The sequence below is a fragment of the Copidosoma floridanum genome, unplaced genomic scaffold (genome assembly GCF_036245765.1).
Source record: "Copidosoma floridanum isolate Cflo_tuat_1 unplaced genomic scaffold, Cflo_Japanese_pri ptg000013l, whole genome shotgun sequence".
Classification (NCBI taxonomy): Eukaryota; Metazoa; Arthropoda; class Insecta; order Hymenoptera; family Encyrtidae; genus Copidosoma; species Copidosoma floridanum.
In genome coordinates, this window is record NW_028321890.1 from 15,237,774 (window position 1) to 15,261,188 (window position 23,415).

At 35.5% G+C, this 23,415-nt stretch overlaps 1 protein-coding gene across 1 annotated transcript in view; it reads left to right on the top strand.

Annotated features, from left to right (window-relative positions):
• LOC106637949 (uncharacterized) overlaps positions 1-23,415 on the top strand; it is a 132,951-nt gene that overhangs the window by 66,025 nt on the left and 43,511 nt on the right. Inside the window, exons 3-4 of the mRNA XM_089591046.1 lie at positions 18,739-19,181; positions 20,953-21,502. Of these exons, the coding sequence (XP_089447172.1) occupies positions 18,739-19,181; positions 20,953-21,502 (993 nt within the window). The remainder of the gene's footprint in view (positions 1-18,738; positions 19,182-20,952; positions 21,503-23,415) is intronic.

Genomic DNA, 23,415 nt, shown 5'->3' on the forward strand with positions numbered 1-23,415 from the left:
AGTTTTAAGTAACTCTGAAAGCAAGGACTTTATTAAAAGAAATTAAGTGTAGTGGATTAAAAAAAAAAAAAAAATCAATTACGTTGTGTTTAAGCAACAGTTGACACGAAATAAGCTTCCGATGTGAAAATTATCTAAAGTGTTATTTGATTCGTTTGTTCACTTAAAATAATCGATGGGACAATAAAAAAATCATTCTATTCAAATTAAAACGAAACAAAACCATATCTTAATTACATTTTTGTAATCAATGTATTAAAAGAAAAACTTGTTTGAGAAATTCGAAACATTCCGAAAGTGATTGTACATTTACTGAAACATCCATTAATAATCTTCAAAGAGCTGCTTCGAAATGAAGATTTATCGTTACTTTATTTTTTAGCCTTTACATCGGAAATTAAATATGGAAAGTAGATTTGAAAATAAAAATAAAAAATCGTTTATTTTTCCTGATTGCAATTGTTGGAGCATTGTAAATTAGCTTTATCGATAGTTAAACGGCGCAAAGCATGCGCGAAATAACTAGTCTCGTAATAAAGTCATTACTCATCATTTATTAGGTAAAGTACCGACATTGTCATCAATCATGACAACAATCAGTGTACATCTATAGAATTGACGATTATTCAATTTAATCTGGCGAACCGGCTTGATAATATTTGCGTTTAACAAGAAAAATACTTTTTTCTAGTATACTTATAGTTATCCAAAAAAAACAATTTTGCTCAGAATTACTTCTCAGTTTGTAATCACCAAAAATTCACTCATTTTCCCGTTTCTGTTCACACGCGACAACAATACAAAGCCGACTCAGATATACAGTGGCCTAAAGTTTCCCGGCGCATCGAGCATTAATATAGGGGACTCGATTAATTGATAGTTCCACGCGATGACTCGTGCAACGCTGACAAACTCGCCGTACGTAAGTTAAAAGCCGCTCGATCGGCTGGAGAGAGAGCGTGGAAAAATCAAGTGAGCCAAGCGAGAGCATATATATGTATATGTGCAAGTGTGTAAATGTACACGGCTCGACGCGCGGGGCCTTATTACCCGAGTTTTCGGCTCTACCTGGTCTTGCACGATTATATGTGCATGTGTGCGAGTGGAATAGCTCGCAAACTCGATTGTGCATTATAAGGCAGGCGCGCGTGGGTACGTATAAAAAAAGAGGAAAGTTAAAACTTTTCCTCATAAAAAGGTGGAGGTAGAGGGAGGCTTGTGCTGCTGCGAAACTCATCGAGCGGGGGCCAGCTCGCTCGCTTTCGTTAAGAGTTTTCCCTAATGTGTGTGTGCTCGTATGCGGGCTTTCGTTGGCTTTTTCAACTTTTTCTCCTCAAAGTTGGAGGACTTGGCGGCAAGGGCGACTTCTCTCCTTTTCCGTTTTCATTAGGATCTTTTGCCGCGAAATGAAGGGGCGCTGCAGAAGAGGAGGAAATTATTTTTTCACGCTAGCGCATGTTCACGCTGACTAGTTTTATTAATGTTTACTTTCAAGTCCACCATCTACATGTACAATTTGAAAAAAAAAAAAAAAAAAAAAAAAAAAAAAAAAAAAAAAAAAAAAAAAAAAAAAAAAAACAGTCGTGGAGTATTTTTTAATTCGGTTTAATTCGGCGAGGCTGAAGTTTACTACTTGAGAAATAGAGCTGCATGTCTGGAAGCTCGTAATTATATCGTTGATATTAAGTGAAATTCCGTAACTATCTAAATTGAGATTTTGAATTTATTCTCATTTACTCCAGACACCCAGAAAAGTTTTGTCATGAAGTTTTAAGCATACGATTTTTAGAGGGATGTAATAATATATCTCTGTTTGTAATAGATATTAATAATCAAAAAAAATTTTTTTTTTTTTTTTCAGTAAAACTAAAAACGACTTCGTTATTTCATTTGTAGACATTGTAATTAAGTACTATAGCTTTTACAGCTAGTATAAATCTAAAGATTGTCAGTAAAATTATATCGAAATTGATTTACGATATTTTTAACATAGTTTTCTTTACTTACTGTATCCATTTGCCAGTGACAGAATGGACGAAATTCTGTAATTGATTTTGAAACTACTTCTAGAATAGCTAGATTATTTGCGTCAGGAATTCTATTCGAAACAAATGTGTAGATTTTTAATCATTTAGTTCAACAAAATTTGAAATGACAATTTTGAAATGTACATCAGATTAGGCCATTTCAGTTTTTCGCTTGTCGATGGCTTGTCTTACCACAATTGTCTGTTTCTACTTAATATTACAGAACATTGACTCTCAATAGATTATAAATTAAATACACATTTTAAAGTTTGTATAATGAGAGATAAAAATGTATGGATGGATTTAAAAATAAAAAATATTTGTAGACTATAAAAATATGCATTTATTAATAAAACAAAAAGTGCAAAATAATTGCTTATCGCATGTAGAATTGATATAAATGGATAGCTCTCTAATAGTGTATGTTGTGATAAAAAAATGGTTAAATGAGCCTAAATTCCTCAATAATAATGCGCACAATGAAAAATTATTGTATAGTTTTTAGTTAATAAATAAAAGTATATTTTTATGATAAATTCAATATTTTTTTCACAAAATCTACACTAATTCATTCATACAAAGCCTGTAATATGTTATTTCATACCATTAAAACATTTATACTATAACTCCTTGAAAAAATTACTTGTTTAAACAGTTACCTGGATACCTTTCGTTTTACACTGAAATGCATTATGTGTCTACCAACTAGAACTATACACTTTATGTTTACTACTCGAAAGTGGAGATCGACCGGCAAGTGTGTATACTTTCTAAGTACTTTATAACTAACGCTGGACTCTCTGTTTTTTTTATTCTCCTGTTCATCGTCACCACGAATTTTTCCGCGGTACTTGACAAATTACCTTAATTCCAGGGAAAAAATTGTTGGGGGGCCTTCTGTATGGAACTCATTTATGCCCTCAAGTTTCACTCCAATCTCTTCCTCGTCCACCCTGCCTTCTTCTTACCTCCTTCAAAGTTTAAATCTTGTAAAGAGGTAAAAGTTAGCGCAAGCAAGTTACTCCCACCGAGAGGAAAAGAGGCTTTTAAAAGTTTCAATTATCATGCCATGTAATTTTTCAATGTCGGTGCAAGACAACTTTGGCTTTATCGCGACTTTAGTGTTCTATACTATATGATATTCGATGCTCCCAGATAACATTATTTGTTCATTGTTTCAAAACTTTCCATGTATCGCAGATAATAAATATTACGATATACCTATATTTAAATATCTGTGTGTACATAACTAGTCTTACACTTTGAGAAATAAATTACATGAAATATTAAAAAGTTTGTAGGCCCGTAAAAATATTTATTAACATTTTTTAAAGCTCTGTATGTGTAAGTGCATGTATATGACATATGATTAAACAATGATTGATTATTAAATGATTATTATTGTTATATAGCTCAATCATTTTGTCAATTTTAGTGTTTAATAATTATTTTTAATAATTTTTAAAAAATCAAACCAAAAATATATTTATATACCGAACTGATCATTTCAAATTAAAATTATTAATCAATTAGCTTATGTCTATTATTAAAATTCTTTGCTTCAAAAAAAAAAAAAATATTTTTAGGTAAATTTCGTCTTGGTAACTTAATTTATTCAAAAGCCGCCATAAATGATTCGTGCTTGTATTTAATAAATTTTTTTTTATTAATGCAAGTTGATAATGAATACAATTTGTAAGTATTACATAAATTTATGATTACAAATTATACGAAAGTTTATAAAACACTAAATTAGTAGTTTCAAGAAATATAATATATACATTGTTCACCTGTGAATATTTTTTTTTTATTACAATTTTTCCTCTTTGATTCTTACTAATTGTTTTTTAACTTTTGTTAGCAAACTGAATCTTGTTACAATAAATTTTTACGAAATTTAAATAACCAAATATAGCATTTAAGTATAAAAATAATTAATGTCATATGAACAGAACAAACTTGTTCAATCAAATAAATTCATTCTTTTGAAGCACTACTATTTTTTAAGCACTAAATTTTATAGCAATTAAAGGATACCATAAAAAATGTAGATTTCTATTTCTTAAGGATATTTTATGGCGAAAAAAAAGAAAAATTGATCGAAGTCAAACAGGTAAAGTGAATAAAATCATAACAAATAGATTGGATAGAAAAAAAACTTGAATTTTACGCAAATAATGTACTGTAATATTATTGAGTATATAAAGTATAATATAAAGTATTGAAATATATTTTTTTTAAATTTCAAGTATTGAAAAACACATCGAAAACTTCGTTATTTTTTTTGAATGAATATTTGAAATGCCCCAAAAATTTTTGAATGAAAGGATTGTGTATATTAATCAGATATACAGCAGTAGATCACTTGAAGTTTAACTTCACAGATCAGAGTATCTTTGTATCCAAGGAGTACAAGTCACATTATCTTTGATGCTCCGTACATATTGGTTGCATACAATTTATGATTTTAGAAGTCAGCTGATGCGTTGAAAATTCCCTTTTACTTGATACAGTGGAAGGAACATGTTTATTGCACATATGATTACTGAGATCGCCGTCATGTACAGATGTTCGTATACGCATGGTGCAGTAGTGGTGGGTGTGCACGGAGCCCATGTGTCGTGTAAGATGGGATCTCTGAGTGAAACATTTCGAGCATTCGCTGCACTTGAAGGCCTTCAAGGCTGCGTGAATAAGTTCGTGCCTTGTAAGATGGCCCTTTTGGGCAAAAGATTGGTGACACCTGGCGCACCGGTAAGGCTTATCACCTGTATGGATACGCATATGCTTCGTGAGATCGCAATTTTGGCCGAAATTTTGCGAACACATGCTACAGCTGAACGGCTTTTCACCTGTATGGGTACGTTCGTGGACTCTAAAATTACTCTTATCCTTGAAACTTTGTGAGCACAAGTTGCAGCGAATGGGCCTTTCTCCGGTGTGTATTAGCTTGTGCCTTTTAAGACTATAAGACGAGGCATAGTATTTTCCACATGTATCACAATTATGGAGGCTCCTCGAGAAACTTATGTTTTCAGCCATTTTTATGAAGGGTGTACAACGCAAAATGAGATTTTTTTAAACTTATTTTGGTAACTCTGTTGTTCTTGTTGTTGTTGCTGTTGCAGCTAATCATGGAATGGTTGGTTCTGGGGCGGTGAAAGTCGTCAATTCTTGGATAGGATGATTTTCTGTTGGGAAAAAAACCAAATAATTATAATTATTGTGTCAATTACTCAAAATTTATCACGTGAAAAATGTTTTCATTTATAAGAACTCACTAAATAATTAGTTCAAAAGATTATGCTTTGGTTTAAGTATATATAAGGAGAATATATTGATTACAACAGAACAAAAATTTATTTTTAACAACACATAAAGTTGCGTATAAAAAATAGTATTTTTCGTTTTATGTTTAATGCTATGTACCAAAAAGGTTAACTAAAAAAACGAAAGGTGCCTTGATAAGAAATTATCATCGTTGCTGAAGCTAATTTAAATGGAAAATACGATAAAAAAATACTGTGAAAGACTTTAGTACCTGTGTTTTGTATTGTAATATTTTAGTGTCTTCTGCACATAGAAAAATTGTTTATTTTGCAACGAAAAATTGTTACTAGCTTCTTAAAATTATATTAAGCGTAATTTTTAATTCTTTTTTACGTTCTTTTTTCATAAAGTTTTCCCATTTTAACGTGGTTTTCTTAAAGCTTTAAGTACATCACCATGTATTTATTTACAGTACATTATGTATTTCTCTCAAAACTTCCTTATCGTAAAAAAATGGTGCCCCAACATCTCAAGTGATCGAAGTAAGTTCTTGGCGGAAAGAAAAACAGTTTTTTTTTTTAAATACAAAAACTCACCTGTATATTCCTGTATTTTCGTTTGTTTGAGTGAATAACTTTTATCCATCCAAATAGTTTATGGGCCAAATATTATTGGCTTTGATGGTCTGTTCGATGAAAGTCGATCTTTTGTGACCCCAAATCTTTGTTGTGAATTCACTTTTCTCGTTACTGAGTACAATTTACAGAACAATTTAGTAAGTTTGTAAAATACCTATGTAAATCACCACAACAACGGCAAACTTGTGTTCTGGTTTTCGTGGCTACTCCCTCACTGATACCTACTTATACGACGAGACCTTAAAAATATATCCACAAACAAAACTTCTTGTATCCATCACACTCCACGAAAAAAATACCGTTAATGATACAATAATAGGTGTTGGTAGCGCGACTGAAGCTACGTTGCTGCTATTCGTTTTCGTTGAGGGTAACAGGTGTTGGAGCCGGTAATACTATAATAACGTTTGATACATAATCTTGGCTGTGCCACATTGTGAAAGAGATCGAGGAAGACACGTTGCGCTAGAAAATTTTATGCTCGAAGTTCGTGATTTCGATATTTTTCAGTCGTTATAGGTGTTAATGACTAGATGTATGTGGAATATGAGAATTTAACTATAATTTCCTACAATGCATATCAATTTTTTTTTTTTTTTTTTTTTTTAACGTACAGTAATGACTGCGTCAATTATGATTGCAAGAGTATTTTGTTTTCTTTAATTGCTTTCTCATTAAGTAAGTTTGTGTACTGGTCGAAAATAATATTTTGTTTTTAAATGTGTATTGAAAGTATGTTTTGAAAAATATCTAAATGATTGCGTATCGAGAAAAATACGCTACATTTACCACAGCTTTACTAAACTGTTCAAATAACAAGTACATAAGTTGTGATGTATGTATGACACGTGTAATTCATCAAGTTATAAAAAAACTTTGAATCGTGCGATTTTAAGGATTTCCAGGCTTTAATTGTGCATTTCGCATGCGGTCCATTGAGAGTTGGGTTTGGTGGTGAATCAATGACACTTCAAAGACGATGTTAGCTTCGTTTGAGCTTAACGTCAACTCCTTGCACGAGAAGTTTAAAGTTGAAAGTTTCATATACCTACAATAATTGCTCGCTTTTTTTGTCGGTCAAGGTAAAAGTACAGATAATTTGGTGGCAAGAGATTCAAATTATTAAAACTATTGCGTGCTAGAACTGTAAACAGGCGTCGTTTTCATCCTCCAGGAATTTTATTTTCGCAACCTCATGTGTGTGTGTTGCTCAAAACAGTAGTTAATATTAATGTGTAAACAGTAAAAATCACTGAAGTTACTTCTAATATAGTTTGTAGAGCCCGTACCTATTCAATAAAAGTTTTTATCACAGAATTGATCGCTTCACGAGAAAATTAACGTTTTTTCACAAAATCCATATACTTTATTTCTTATCAGCTATTATTTACTTGCTACCAAAACTCAATTGTCTCTCTCTCTCTCTCTCTCTCTCTCTCTCTCTCTCTCTCTCTCTCTATTTGAGTTAACAAACGCATCGAGTTTCAATGCCTATAACCATTAACGGGTACAGATAGACACACCCACAAAAAATGAATAATCGAAGAAACCACATTCCCAATTGAAAATGTCTAATAAAAACTGATAAAATTTTTTTTGTCTGTTTATATTCACTTTTTGCACTAGGAAAACCACATAAAAAACAATAACGTTCAAAAGTTTTTTGCCTGTAAACAGGAAAAAGCATTAGTTTGACTTAGCATAGGAAGTAGAAATGTACGAGAAAAAGCTGCAAAAGAATCGCACTATCAAAGTAGTGACAAATATGCTTGCGACGTCTAGACGAAGGGTAAACAGAAAAAATGATGTGAAATCACTGGCAGCACGACGATGTTGGACGAAAAAACCGTCAAAGCTGATGAAAAAGCAAACTGTCGTCAATATACCAAGCTCCCTTACTGTCGGTGTCGCAAAGTGGCGCACCCTCGATCCAAAGGTGACGTTTCCTCCTCTCCTACACAAACCCATATTATGTCCTCGACAACGAAACAAAAGGCACAAAAGTTCACACTCGTCACCGAAGGTGTACTCAACCATTCGGCGAAGTAGCAATTCGCACTCTACACTCCGCTGCGCAACAATGGGAGCCTGATGTATGCAGTCAACCAAGTTTCGAGACAGACCAACAGTACTTGTGTTTTACACGTGTGTATACGCAACCCACCTGCAGAGGTGTCATACGCAAGCCAAGTCTGTATAGGCTATACGCGTGTTATTACCGCTACTGGAAACTCCCGCGCTGGCAATACCTATATGTGTATGTAGTACAGATGCGTTCGCAATGCTTTGAAGTTTCGCGATGTTTAATTATACGTGTATATACGTGTACGCACAGGTGCACACACATGCATGTGTACACACTTTCTCGCAAAAGTTCCACTGGAAAATCGTGTCTCCCTCTCTGGGTCTCTTGTGACTTTCCCACAGCTATACATACGTACACCGTGTCGATTCGTTTGATGACCCAAGCTCTCGAACACACATACGAACGATAGAGAGAAGATTTACATTTATGAGCTTTCAGTGCGTATATATATGTATTATTATATATATAAAGCAGTTTTATTTGCATCAGTGGTTTAATTTTCGGTGAAAAGTCATGTCTGTCGTCACTGCTGCTGTACGAGGGAATAAGCCAAAATTGCCAGTGAGGACGAAAACGTACGGCGCGCGCGTGATGCAAGGGAGAAATGGTTTCCTTCTTCCATAGTGTAAAGTGTAGTCATGGACGAAACGACGCAGACACGCTGAGCATCGATGGGATTTTATTTCTTCCTTTTTTGCGTTTATAACACGTTGTTAGGATATTGGAGAGGAGGGTCGGGTTTCTTTGACCCGTGGAAGTGGAAAGAGAAATTTCGCAATAAAACAACCCCGTCCCCGAGTCCACACTGTATGGGATCGGGAAAAACTTTTCTCTTTGTGGGACAAAAATTAATGAGGGGTAAGACTTGGCTTTTCGAGCTGAGAAGAAAATGTTCGCAAAGAATTTCTTGCAAGTTAGATATAGGTATGGTTATGGAGCTCGATAAATTGCAAACGTTGCCGTCTGTCAAGCATAGCGAATCGAATACTAAAAAAAAGTGTACGGATTTTTTTAATCGATGCATGATTTCTACTTTTTCTTTTTTAACTCATGAATTTTGTTGAATCTTTGAAGTGGAGTAAAAATAATTTTATATAACTCTTTATGTTTTTTTGCTTATACAAGGCAAAGTAATAATTTACTACTATCGAATCGTTTTTTTTTTTTTTTTTTCATTTAAGTATTATTTTCAACTCGAATTGTAAAATTTTTAATTCCCGTGTATATATCTCCTCATTCAATTGCCACGCACACGTTGCTTGTCAATACAGTATAGCATATATATATGCAACATGGTATGTGCCGTTGCGAAAGTCATCGGATGGGATGTATACTTATTCACCGGACCGAAGCAATAATAACGCAAGCAAAAGACAATTGATTGTTGATCATTGGCTCGGAGTGAGTGAATTGAGAAACATTGGAATATTCAGAGGACCAACTGCACACAGCCGCGCGTCGAGGCTTGTACAACATACAAGAGGTATTAATAACACCTACTGTTTAGCTGTCGCCGTATATAGATAATGTATACACAAAGGGAGAGAAGGGACCGAGAGTTACAGTATAATTGTGCCCCCGGACTCTCCATACCTAAACGATTCCCGTGGGAATCCGGAATTTCCGGCTACACAAGCGCTTTGTCCATTATTATTATAATATATGCATACGCGTATATCATGCATGCAGAAGTGCATGTACGAGAACATGCACAGAAGGAGATAGTTCAGAGAAGTGTACAGGTATATGTACCTATATATATATACATGGGTGTATAGAGATGCTAACAATGCACGAGCACGGACAGTAAGCTGCAGAGACTCATGTCAAAAGAATTCCTTACGAAATAGCAACGGACACTACTCAGTGGCGTGCAATTTCTGTGTGTGTGTTAAAATTTACTCACAGGGATGAAAGTGCACGTACTTACTATATTTTTTTCCTACCTGGATGTGACAAGTACATTTTTATCCTTACGAACCTCATGCAGCTTATGGATTCCGTATACTGCAGTCCATATTCTTGGCATATCTTTATATATATATATATATATATATATATATATATATATATATATATATATATATATATATATATATTATAGTGTAAGGTCACCTCCCATAAGGTATTTACACTTACTTTGTTATTCAATTGGTGTTACATTGATATGCTCATTGTACATTTATAAGATGTACATTGATACAGTAGTTTTTAATACATTAGTACAGTAATGATTGTATTCTCCTTGCAGTGTGAACGCTGATACAATAAACCACGTAGTCTTAAGTCATGTCGCTCGCATAGCACGTTTAATCATGCTATCACCTTTTTTGTGGTGCAATTGAGTATAAACGGTGGTTTTGTTTTCTTTTTCGGAATCATGGATTGTCATCCCGAGCCAGAGCGTACAGAAAAAACAAAGTAACCTGTCCGAGTTCAAACCCACGACCAGTGCTCTCAAAAGTAGCTCCAGACCCCCACGAAATTAAAAAATGTACTTTAATCGAAGCCCTTTAACCCCATAACCCTTGAATCCCAGAGCCTTTAACCCAATAACCCTATCATCTCAGAGCCTTTTTCCCATTAGCCCATAAATCACAAAGCATTTAACCCCGTAACATGGTAACCACGGAGTTTTTTTATCATATAACATAGGGGAATATAACCCAGTAACCCTATCACCCCAGAGTCCTTAACCCCATTGCCCCATAAATCCCGAAGCATTTAACCCCACAACCTGGTAACCACAAAGTTTTTTCAATACATAACATAGGGAAAATGCATGTATCACTGCCCACAGCATTTATAAACTCCTTGCTTACCAGATTACGGAATTAAATGCTTCAGGACTTATAGAGTAATGGAGTTAAAGGCTTTAAGATTACAGGGTTATGGGTTAAAGGCTCTGGGATTATAGAGTTATGGGGTTAAAGTACATTGGGTTCTTACGGTGTATCTTGGAGACAGAAAGCGCACCACCTAATGTTTATTTTTTGTTTATTCTAAGCAATATATTTCGGTTTGTTTGCTCCAGTTTCTTCTGACAGACCAAGTCTGATTCGCATAGTATTCGGCCATATTACAAGTTACTAGTTTTTGATGATACTTTTTCATTAACTGTACAATTTGAAATTTGGTGTAGCCCTACATGAGACCTTGGGCTTTAAAACAATGTCCATAAAATTTGTATCGTTAAAACTTCAGAATACACTTACATCCAAAGAAAGTTAGATTGGCTAAGTGCTGTTTACATTATGTTTTTCGTCTCGTAAAAAAAAATATTCACACATTCTGGCTTTTACTGTAGAAAATGACTGATCTTCGAGTAAGTACAGGAGAGTTGAACACAAAGATAAACTTTCCGTAATGGAGAGCGTGGACTGATCACCTTAGCCTCTGTGGTCATAAACTCAGTAGCTTAACCAGGAGTTTAAAAAATTAAATTTGTTCATTAAACAACTGCAAATATATATTTATTTTTCTAAGTTATAAAACAATCTCTTATCCTTAGACAAAGTCAATGAGGAACTAAAGCATCCGAGTAATACCATTGAAGTTTTTGGTAACATTCTAGAGTCAATCCATCAAGGACTACGATAGTGAGTGAAATACTTTTCAAATTTTTCGCAATGATTGTATATCCTTGCCACACCATAGAGAACCCCCTAAAAAATACTAACATTTCTGTAAAAAAAAAAACTTCATGTGTTTGAAAGGAAAGAAATTGTAATTTTTATTTTTATTTTCAAACTTGTTTACTTTCAAAGAGTTCAGTACCTTCGATTCTCGATTGCTCGTACGCTTGTGACATTTATTTACCTTTCGGTGAATGAAACGCTCTAAAACTCACCGTTCAGTTTAATAAAAATCTCCAATTCATCGTTTGAATTAAATTTTTGTTTCTCAACTTTCATTCAACGTAGTCGCTGCAGCGCATGCTGTTCATACACACACACACACACAAATGGAGGAAAACTCGCGAGTTTACCCTCTTTCGGAGAAAAAGCCATTCACCAGCTGTATACGCGTTGCACGGATTCGCATCTAATTAACTACTGTATACTTTCGAGTGTACTTTATAATGAATCAAGTGTATTTACAACCAGTGCACAACTCGTCATCTTTTTTGAACATTTATACGTGTACCGTGCGAAGTGGCAGTAAAAATGTATGAAAAAAAAAAAAAAAAAAAAAAAACCTCTAACCCAGATCGGGCTACTCCACCGCACGTGATGTATATACCAATCGGTCAATATTTCCGCGATCGACCGTTAATCGTGCCCAACTCCGAGCACCTACTCTATTACGCTTTTCTATCTCTCTCTCTCTAATGCTGCAGGAAACACTCCGTTCGTTTCATATACGCGCGCAATTACGAAATCAATTTTCTCTGCTTTGAAAGCCTCTCTCAAACTACTCGCCTGTACTGCACGCAGCTGCGAATAAATTAACACGTACACATGTAGATATGTGGGCATGCGCATGCATACGCACGGAAAGTGCGCAATTAGCCGCACCCGAGTTCTCGGGAGTCAACGATACGGGGGTACAGTAGCCGCAGCGGATCGTTTGCATTATGGTCATCATGGGCCCTTTATCTATTATTGTTTTTCCAGCTTTCTCCCTCCCCTCGCCGCGAGTTGGAGGAAAAAGAATAATCCTTGCGCCTGTATACTTACTAAATGTCCTGTTCCTCGATCGTATACGTAAGTATATGGGAAGAGGATGCGGGTGAGGTTTCAGAATAATGAGATCGGAAGAGGAGGTAATGACGTACGTGTGTACGCGATTGCATACGTATAAAATAGAGTTTACGAGTCGACGATGACGGTAAGTGTGGCAGTAGGTGGAATATGCGAGTTACCGTTAACCGGACCGACCGAGAGAGCCAGTGTATGTATATGTGTGTACTGTGTCAGTCGTCGCCGCCTCCTCCTCCTCCTCCTACTTTTTTTATACCTCTGGGCTTCCCGGTTCGTTCGCCCGCGCGATACTTACCTTTTTCTCTCTTTCTTTCGCTCGTTCCCGCGTTTTATATCCGGCTCTCCCATCGCGCCGGCAACGCTAACCAAATGTCGCGCTTGTACACACATACGTATACGTGCGCGTGCAATGTATTATCGAGGATGACGCGCGAGCCATCCTCGTTTCTCTTTGTGCAGGTTGTTGGGAGTATCGGGATTCTCGGCTGTTTGAACGTATATACTTACCACTCTGATAACGTCTCTCGTTCGCTGTGATATGCTTGTGGTGGTACCGGTAGCTGAGATTGGTTCCCACGTGTTTTTTTTTGTTTTTTTTTTTTTTTTTTTCGATCCTCAGGAGCCGAAACAGGTATAAAAAGAAATTAAGCTCGTGTGGGTCGATATCTGTGTATTATATATCGCAAAGTAGAGGTTGCACCTTCCAGACTGCAGTGTCTTAAAAAAGTTTTCTTACGAAAACTAACGCGTTGGAAAAAATTGCAGTTAAGGTGGCTTGGAAGATTTTTATTGGAATGATAATAATCTCTGGAATTTTGAAACCAGGTAAATAAAATAATAAATAATAAATACACGAGTAGTGTTGTTATTTTGTCTACTCAATCTGTTAGTGGGGGTTCAGCCCCACTAATATATATATATATATATATATATATATATATATATATATATATATATATATGCTATTTGAAGTACCACTTCAGATGTTGTCATTCACATGGGCCAACCATGCTAATTAACATCTGACTTAAAATTAACGTTTTCTGATTTTTATTTTTACTGTGGTAGAAGTTATACCCAAAAATAACAATATCTGGTGTGAATTATCCTCTTATTCGATGTAGCTAAAGTCTGGATAAAGTTGTATTATGTGCTTGATTATAATGCGATTAAAAGCAGTTCAAATGAGCTTAGTTTTGAATACTCGTGGTGTAATTAGTTTAAAAGTGATGATTGATTCAAGTTCAATTGACAGTTTCAAAATTATTTATCACTGATAATGAAATCATCGCTTTGTACACATTAAAATGTGAAAAAATATCCCCTATGTTTGACTTCATCGACGTCAGTGGTTGGTGTTATTCGCTATGAGCACAATTTTGAAGCAGCGCTACCAAGGGAAAAACGAGAACTATTGGTCTGGCACAGCAGAAGGCAATATTTCCGATATGTTCTTGATACCTATAGGAACACAGCACCTCGATAGATACACGAAAGGTTCTGTGTTTATTATAACACGAATTAATACAATGTATCAAGTGGTACAATCCTATGTGAATAACTAAAGACAAAATTTGTACTACAAGCACTATAAGCGCTTGAGTATTACTTCAACACAAGTCCGTGTACTGTGTGATACGTGATACGTTTTATTAGTTTGCAATGTAGTCAACACAGACCTCCTCTGACCAATCAGAGAGCTCCAGTAGTCCTATACCGGCGTGTTCACGTTCATACGATACGCTTAGAGGATCAGGCCCCAGCTAAAAACTCTAAGAAATACACAGTAGACGATGTATTCCATTGCGTTTTTAATGAACATGTATGAGTAAAATATGTACTTTCTACTCATAATTTTATTAAAAATTTAACCCTTAGAATGGTTGTCGATGTATAAACACATAACTTTCTGATGATAGTAATGCTTAGCAGTCTGCTAGCAGAAGACAAACATATCGTTTAGTTTCACATATTAGCACAGGTATTGCTGCGATCGCTTATTCAGCTTGTGCACGTAGCGAATATTGTTCAAGCCGCACATAGATTTGAGCTCACGGTAAATTGATACTTTACCTTGATACTTGTTAAATTAAATTATAATTTTCACTGAAATTCCACCACCTTTTATGTCACTCAATCTATACTCAGCAGCTCAATCTATACGAAAGCCCATGGTATAGATTGAGCTGCTGCACTGTGCGCGATACCTGCCGCAACTTAAAATCGCTCTATCTCTGGAAATACTCATTGGATTTCATTGAAATTTTGAAGAAAACTTCTTCATACGTAGATGAACAACTTTCTCGCTAAAAGTTTTCCCAACTCGAAACTTCGTAGCACACTTTTTATCAGTGAATCATGAATGCCATAACCTTTGATGCTGCGCACTTTTTAATTAAATAATATTGAATTATTAATATTATTCATTTTTCTAGTGATACTATTAGCATTGCCTATACCTAGTTAAGTTACGTTTAAAATTTCAAGTCGATTAATGCATTTTCTGCGGAGATACGGCGATTCAAGTTCATAAAATCAAGAATTTCAAGCAGAGCGAATTTTGCAATATTTAATTTTTATTTCAAAAACTACTGATTAAACAAAAAAACTTTCAATAGTAGAAACATGCATTTTTATATTCTGCATAAGCTCATATTTTTTACAGAATGATTTGGTAACTTTTGAAATTTTGGTTTGTTGACAGCATTTTTCGAAGGTTCCGAGCGCGGAGCCGGTTCCTCGATCCAGGGCCTCAATTATTGTCCCTTCTATCTTCCGATTTTTCGGAGATTCAGACCAGCAGACACTTAAGCCTACACAGAATGGGCTCTATTCTGTATATTATACACATACGGCACACATAAGGGGACGGCGAAATTAGGCATACTGTGTAATTACTGCGGACAGAGCTTTGAAGCCCTCTTGCGGTGCGTAGGAGTGAAGTTCGTCCATCTATAACGAGGGGCCATTGTCGTTTCTGATCATTGTTGTACACGGGTTGGCCTGTTCGCTTCCATTTAGCCAAGCTGGAACTTTCGCTAATTGATTGCGTTTTTACGTACCTATATTCTTTTGAATATATAAGTGATTTTGTATCTTGCAAAACCATTTTGGTAACCGTTAGAATTAGAGAGTTTCATATTAAGATATACCTTCTATTGTCAGATCGATCGAAGGAAAATGAGTCATCTCGTTTCTAAAGCATGGCGTAGGCTTGCAAAACACTTAGCTTCATTGATAACAGAGTTTATTACAGATATAAAAGTACGAGTTTTCTTTTCTAACATTTGATGCTGGATTTTTTGATGGATTACTACTTTTTATTTCTGCATGCATACTTCGAAAATTCATTTATGGTTGACATAGTTACGGTTGAATAAACCAAAGTGAGCAAGTATCTTCATAGATTCCTAGAAACCTTAGTGTGGTTAGAAACCTCAAGTTGCCAGGAATGCACAACTAACTACTGATTTTCATGGCGGAAGAAAGTATTTAACTTTTTTCCCGACCAGCAAGCTGCTGGAGAGGTAGTCAATTCCTCATCTCATCTGAGATGACTTATTAAACGATTGGTGGACAATGAGTGGACGATCAGTGAGCAGCCCCTTGGCCTGAGTAGTTATTTTGTGCCCGTTGGAAAAAGTTACCTCTGCTTGAAAGCCCGACTGATCGAAGCAAGTAAGCATGGAATACAGGTCTGATCTAGTAACTTCGTGCGAAATGCGATATTTAGAGTAGAGTGGTTTTGAGACGTAATTTTCGTTGGAGTCAATCTTAAATAGGTTAGGTTAACATCATTATGTTGATTTTTCGATGGATCGCATGTTGTGATGAGTTGCACCTTGGAAGCTTTAGGTAGTCTATCACCCACCACTTTTTAACTTCGGTTTCCTTGAAAAAAATGTACGTTATAGATTAAATTTTTCTTTTTCAGAACAAATTATAAAAAAATACTCCTATTACATTAGTTTTTGAGATAATAAAGTTGCAAGTTTAAAATTTTAACACAAATTACAATGGGACTTTTCGAATACAGACAAAAAGAGCTACTTAAGTAACTAAGAAAATTCTGAGAAATATACCGTTAAAAAATTTACAATTCATACTGTTTTATACAATTGTTAAACTATCACCAGTATAAATACAAAGTAGTGAATCATTTAATGGACGAACCATTGGGTCCTGTATATATTACAGTATAAATATACAAAGTAGTGAATCATTTAACAATTGTCATGTAACTTGTCTGCTGCGCTACGTAAATGTCCCAAATATTTGGCAACAGAGCAGCCGCAGATATATTATATAGCCATTTGCGAGTGTGTGTGTGTGTGTGTAACAGCAAATGTATGACAAGCTGATCGACACTGTTGCCATATTTCAGCAAAACGTAATAAGCCTTTTCTACATTTAAATGTTATGTGTATTTTGAATGCACTAACAGATGATGCATCGTAGATAGGCCTGTGGGTGATAGACTGCCTGAACGTGGTTCTTTCATGAAATGATTATGAACAGATTAACATGAAACCTTGAGGAATCATTTATTAAGGTACAATACTACCCCTAAAAATTTTAGAGTAGGCTGACGAATATAAATGCAAGAAAATGATAAATGAAAAGTAAATTCTAAACGTGTGCTTTTGTGTCAACTAAGCGTTTTTTTAATGAAAGTTGTAGCCTAGTTATTTATTTACTTAACATAATTAAGTAAAAAACTAACACAACAAAGCTTATGCAATTCCAAATATACTATCATCTCGAAATACATACGTATACGTTCACGGACTTGATCAAAAGATATTAAAAGAAACATAGGCATAAATTTTCGTTTCCTATGTTGAATGCATAGGCAAGCATCCACAGCTGGTGTTTTGAGGTTAAGTGCAAATTTTACATAATCATTCCTACTTTTTTGATATCAGGTATCATGATCTAAAATTTTGAATCAGTAATTAATTTGACTGAATAAATAATATTTACAAATAGTCGTATGAAATTGAGACAGTATTAATAAATATCAATTTGATAGTCGCACCTTTGACTCGGAAGTCATGAAAGAACCATCTTCAAGTGGCGACACGTGTGCCATTCTATTTCTTTTTATAATGTATAATTGCAATTTTAGTAGGGTTTTACATCGTTATTATTCTTGTATGTGATATTATTTTGATGATTGTCATTTAATTTTAATTGTTATCGTTATAATGCATTATAAACTATCAGTATGCTGATGATTCAAGTTTTACCACACTAATCACAAATTTTTCATTGTGTTCATTTTATTTTATGAAAGTGATGATAATATTTTTTTTAGCAGATGATAATAGCTTGATCTAGAAACCGCTCAATTATACATATCCATGCGCTTACATTTTTTTTCTCAGTAGGGAAGGGGGTAAGAGCTCTCATAGAAAATGTCCCAGCAGAGATCCCCTATTACCTTTGTCTGTTCATGTAAACTTTCAGAGATCGACTGCAGGATGAAATCCACCCTGCTAGTACGATATGTCCTAAAATTAGAAATCTGCAAGACAAATCAAGGGTGACCACGCTACACACTTGTACGATACAACCCTCAACAATCCCCGCAGCCCCATTCAGCTATGGAAATTTAGTTCGGAAAATGTTTAATGTAATTTTTTTGGATTCGAACTCATTTGGTTCACACGGATTTTGGTAGAAGATTATGACATATAGACAACTGAAATGTGTGCTGTATACATAACTACTCACATACTTATATTTATATCATGAAATAAAATCATTTGTTAGTATTAAAATCCATGAAGGTTCAAAATTGCGCATAACTTAAAAAAAATGATAGACTTACTATTACAAATAATAGATTAATAAAAAACAAGCATTAAAATGTATGCAATAGGTTGCAGTTGTACAATATAACATTAAACAAATACATGCTGTTGTACAAAATTCAAACAAAATTAAAATTACTTAACGACCTTGAACCGAAAAGAATTGGCACTTTTAAAAATGACTTTCACTCGTTGCAGGTAATGCCATAAGCCGGGCTCTGGTGGTTGGTCGATGCCCAGCCTACGACGAGCAGAACGTCTGCCCAGCCCGTGCCGCTGCCTGCAGCTCCGAACCCGATTGCCAGACACCGCTGGAACGATGCTGTGCCACCGCGTGCGGTAAGCGCTGCGTCCAGGGTGAGTTGACAGGTTGCGAGCAGTTGGCTTTAGCGGCCCGTCGGCGCTCGCGCGCCCTTGGTCCAAGCGGCCCGGCCCAACTAGTGCCCAAGTGCGACAACACCACCGGCGAGTTCGAGAGGATACAGTGTGATCCAAGAAATGGCGGTGGCTGCTGGTGCGTCGACGAGTTTGGAGGCGAGATCGCCGGCACCAGGACTCGTCGCAGGGAGCTGGTCGACTGTGACAACCCGAGGGTGTGTCCGGCACACAGCTGCCGCATGCTCTGTCCCCTGGGCTTTGAGGTGAGTTTCTTTTTTTTTTTTTAATTCCTCATAAAATGCAAAAGTACCACTTAGAAACACTTAAAAAAATTATGCCCCCCACATGAAACAGTAAGAATTAAATAGAGTTCTAGACAATTTTTTATAAAGAAATTATTTTCACATAATCTTATCGGCGTAAACTACACTGTTGTAACATAAACTAGGACCCTTTGGGGACATAACCTCAAACATACATATAATTCCCTTCCTATGAAATACACTGAGTGCACAAAAAATACATGTGTGTTTTTATTCAACATAGGGGGGACATCCTGTTTCAAAAGTAGGACATAAATAATTTTAGTGATGTTTCATTCGACGCACATAATTCGTCATTGTAGTTTTATCAATACTAGGGGGCTACGCCCCCTGCGCGATCCACGCGCCAACCCCCAAAATTTAATCAAACATTTATTTTCTGTATTTTTAAAGAAAACTACAATAATTATATCTTTGTCGTAACACGTAATATTGTAATATTTATTAACTTACAAGTTTAAATGACTTTTCACTGATTTTTCAAAATCTCATTTTCAAATCTACCCGTGCTTTATCAGTCTCAGCCAATCACATGACGAATAAACAGGCTTCATCATATGACCCATCGTTTTTTTAAGATAGGAAAATAAATTTATTATTATGTCATTACGCATTAACTCTGATAATTTGTCGAAATAAAATCGTTTAAAAATATACGATTGGACTAAATGGCATGTTTTATGTAACTAGGGGGCTTCGCCTCCTGTGCGCTTCTCGCGCCAACCCCTCAAACGGTTTTGATTATACATATTTCTAATAATTATTTAATCTAAATCGAATGATTAAATTTTAAAAATAAATTTAAGTTCAAACGAATAAAACGACCTCGATTAGCCAGCGCTTGTCTACTTAATCTCATATGTACATTTAAATGTAACGCCTTTCGTCACTCACGACCAATCAGATCACGACGTATTCTGTCGACAGTCTCGTGACACTCATTCTTTTAGGAGAGGATAAACGGGTTTTGTGACTACCAATAATTACCGATGTTATTGCACGATGATTGGCTGTCTTCCGTATTTATGTCAAATTATAGCCACGGTGGCATCGTGGTACAGTTGCAACTTCGTCCTTTTACGGTTTAATCTCTGTATAGATTGAAGAGTTAATCTTTCAAATAATTATTAAACAAGCGTCATCGTGTAAGTAACAAACTTCCCACAAATAGTCGATAAAAGTTGATTAAAAAAATTCAGATGGTTCCAATTTCCAATGGTGAATCTAAATGTCACAAAATACCATTAGAATCGATTGATCATTGAAGTTATTGATAGATTAGGTATATTCGTAAACATTTGTTTTGAAAGTTAGTAAAAATTAATTGTTAAAAACTGCTATTAAAGGCAGTTTGATAGAAGTAAAGAGAAATCGTTATGAAAGTCGATTAAAATGAATTGTAAAAATTGCTATTGTACTTAATCCAACTTAACTCGACTTGAATTCTTCCATTGTAGAAGGGAATGTTTCACATCAGCTCATAATGAATCTTCAAACTTTTAAAAATAAAAATTTGAATTCAACAGATTAATCACAGAACTAAGAAAAAATAGATCAAATTGAGAATTAGTTTTAAACTATTGAACGACTCCAAGGATATTTCTACACCCAAAACTGCCCCATACTTTCCAGAGATGACAGTAGTAAATGCACATATCGAAAAACCATATGCAACACAAAGAATTTATAACCGCCCACGCTTATCTTGCAGATTGACCCAAAATCCGGTTGCCCTCGATGCGAATGCCGAGACCCGTGCCGGGGCGTCATTTGTCCCGGCGGTGGTAGCCAGAGCTGCGAGCTAACTGACGTGCCCTGCGCCCGTCCGCCCTGCCCACCGGTGCCCAGCTGTCGCAAGGCCAAGTCCCTGGCAAACATCTGTCCAGTGGGCGAGCCTCTGCAGATAACCGAGTCGCCACGACCGTTCCTTTGCGGCGTGACCCCCGGCAAACCGGACTGTCCGCCGCTGTACCGGTGCCAGGTCGAGGCGGGCCAGGAGTACGGGGTCTGCTGCCCAGACTCCAAGGAGCTAAGACGCGACGGCAGCTGCCCAGCCGTCCAGTCCGAGTACTGCGGGCGCAACTGTACCCACGACCTCGACTGCCCGGCACCGCACAAGTGCTGTTCCAGTGACAAGTGCGATGCCAAGGTATGCGTGCCCCCGACCGGATTGACCGCTTGCAAGAGGAACCGCATGCTTGCCGAGATGCTCAGCGTCAACGAGAGACAGGGTCGTGGCTACGTGCCTCAGTGCGACGATGGTGAGTGCCGTAACTATATACTGTTTTTATTTTTCAATCGCCTCATTGCGAACGAGAAAAACAAAAATTTAGATTTTTTTTTTCCCATTTAAGTAGTCACTGCGTACTGAATCAGTTATCGAATGTCAAATAAGTATATGAGAAAGTCCACAAAAATCCCGTTTTTGTCCCCATTTTCTAATATAATTTTTTTTTTTCAAGGCATGCCCTTAAAAGTGTGCTTAATTATTTTGTTCGTAATGTCATAGCACTATGAGGAAAAAATTTTGAAGACGGATTTCAGTGAAGGTGACACCTTTTTTTCGCGATTTAGGGTACATGTTAAAATTATATCTACACGTATCATCTATACATAAATATAATTTCAGCGTGTGAATTGCGGAAAAACAGTATCACCTCTACTGACATACGTACTCAAAGATTTGCAATTCGTGTTCAACGAGTATATAAATATATACACCTATGTGTAGCAGGAAAATTGAATTTTTATTCTAAAATGAGACATTGTACTCGAGAATCATAAAAAAACGCGAGGTTAAATTATCGAGTTGTACCGAGCGCGGTGGACTAATTTGATAGCATGTTTCACGTGATATCAAAAGGTAATTAACTGCATTGATGAACTTTTGGAAAAGACATTGGATACATCGGGTCTCGTGAAGCTGTAATAGTAACCGCGCAGCCGATGATATTTATATTGCAAATGCTGGAAAGGGAACTTTTATGTGAAATTGATTGCAGTCAATTAGATTAATTAACTGCTGGTCCAATACTTCGTATATTATGAAATCGAGTTGACAAACAACGTATGGAGTTACATATCAATATGTATACGATATCTCAAATAGTAGATTGATATTGCTAGAATAATTAAAACGATTCAATTACGAAAATTAAAACTTTCGTTTACAAAGGAATATACATGTCGTTGAATACATTATACCCACGATTATATCATTCTTATTTTTATTATCGCTTCAATATGTTTGTAAATATAATGAACGAAACTATTTGAATGTTTTTCATAAACCATGAGCGCTATTAATATACTATTGGCGGGAAATTTTATCGACATCTTACTGTTAATTGTACCATTGTTTTGCAGCGAAGTTAAAGATGTAAACTTTTTTTTATTAATTTATCGATTCAGTGAGAACCACAAGTCTTGCAACTTTACATAAATTCTATTTATCCACTTCATCCACCTATATACCAAGTTTTAAGTAAAACTGTCAGTTACTTCCTTCTGGTGTGGTATCCTCCTTTGTAAAATTTGCTATTGAATTCCGTAGCCATGTATTTTTTCTAGTAAAAAAATTTTGTATGCACAAAATTTCATGAAACACGACTCTTTTAAGAAATATAATTAATTAAAAATCTTATAATGAATATCAAACTTTTTACCTGTCATTATCAATTTAGAATACTCTCAAAACAAGCCCTATTTGTTTTCCCTTGTTCCGTTATTCAAGTTTCATATTTGGGTGTATTAAGTCTGTACTCATATGAGGAAATCTGCGGTGAATTCACGATTTTACTGCACAAAAAAATCGAAATTTCGTCCGACATCACATTTATAAAGAAAGAATTTATTACCAAGTTGGCCCAACCAGATTCAAGTTATTTCCATCAAACCAATCAGAACTATTATATGCAAAATAAATTCTGCAATGATTTTAACATCAGATTCAATGAGTCAAAAAATGTGTTGGAATCAAAGGTTAAGTGCGAGTGTATTCCAAATTCAATCTTAAAATTTACAGACTTTTTTTCGTAAGGTTTTATTTTAAAGATTAATAAATCATAATAATGACCTCTTATTCGTAATGTGATTGTCAAAAAATTGAATTAAATTTACAGGTAAAAAAAAAATGTTTATAAAAACCCCAAATAGCAAGAATAATATTTTCTTT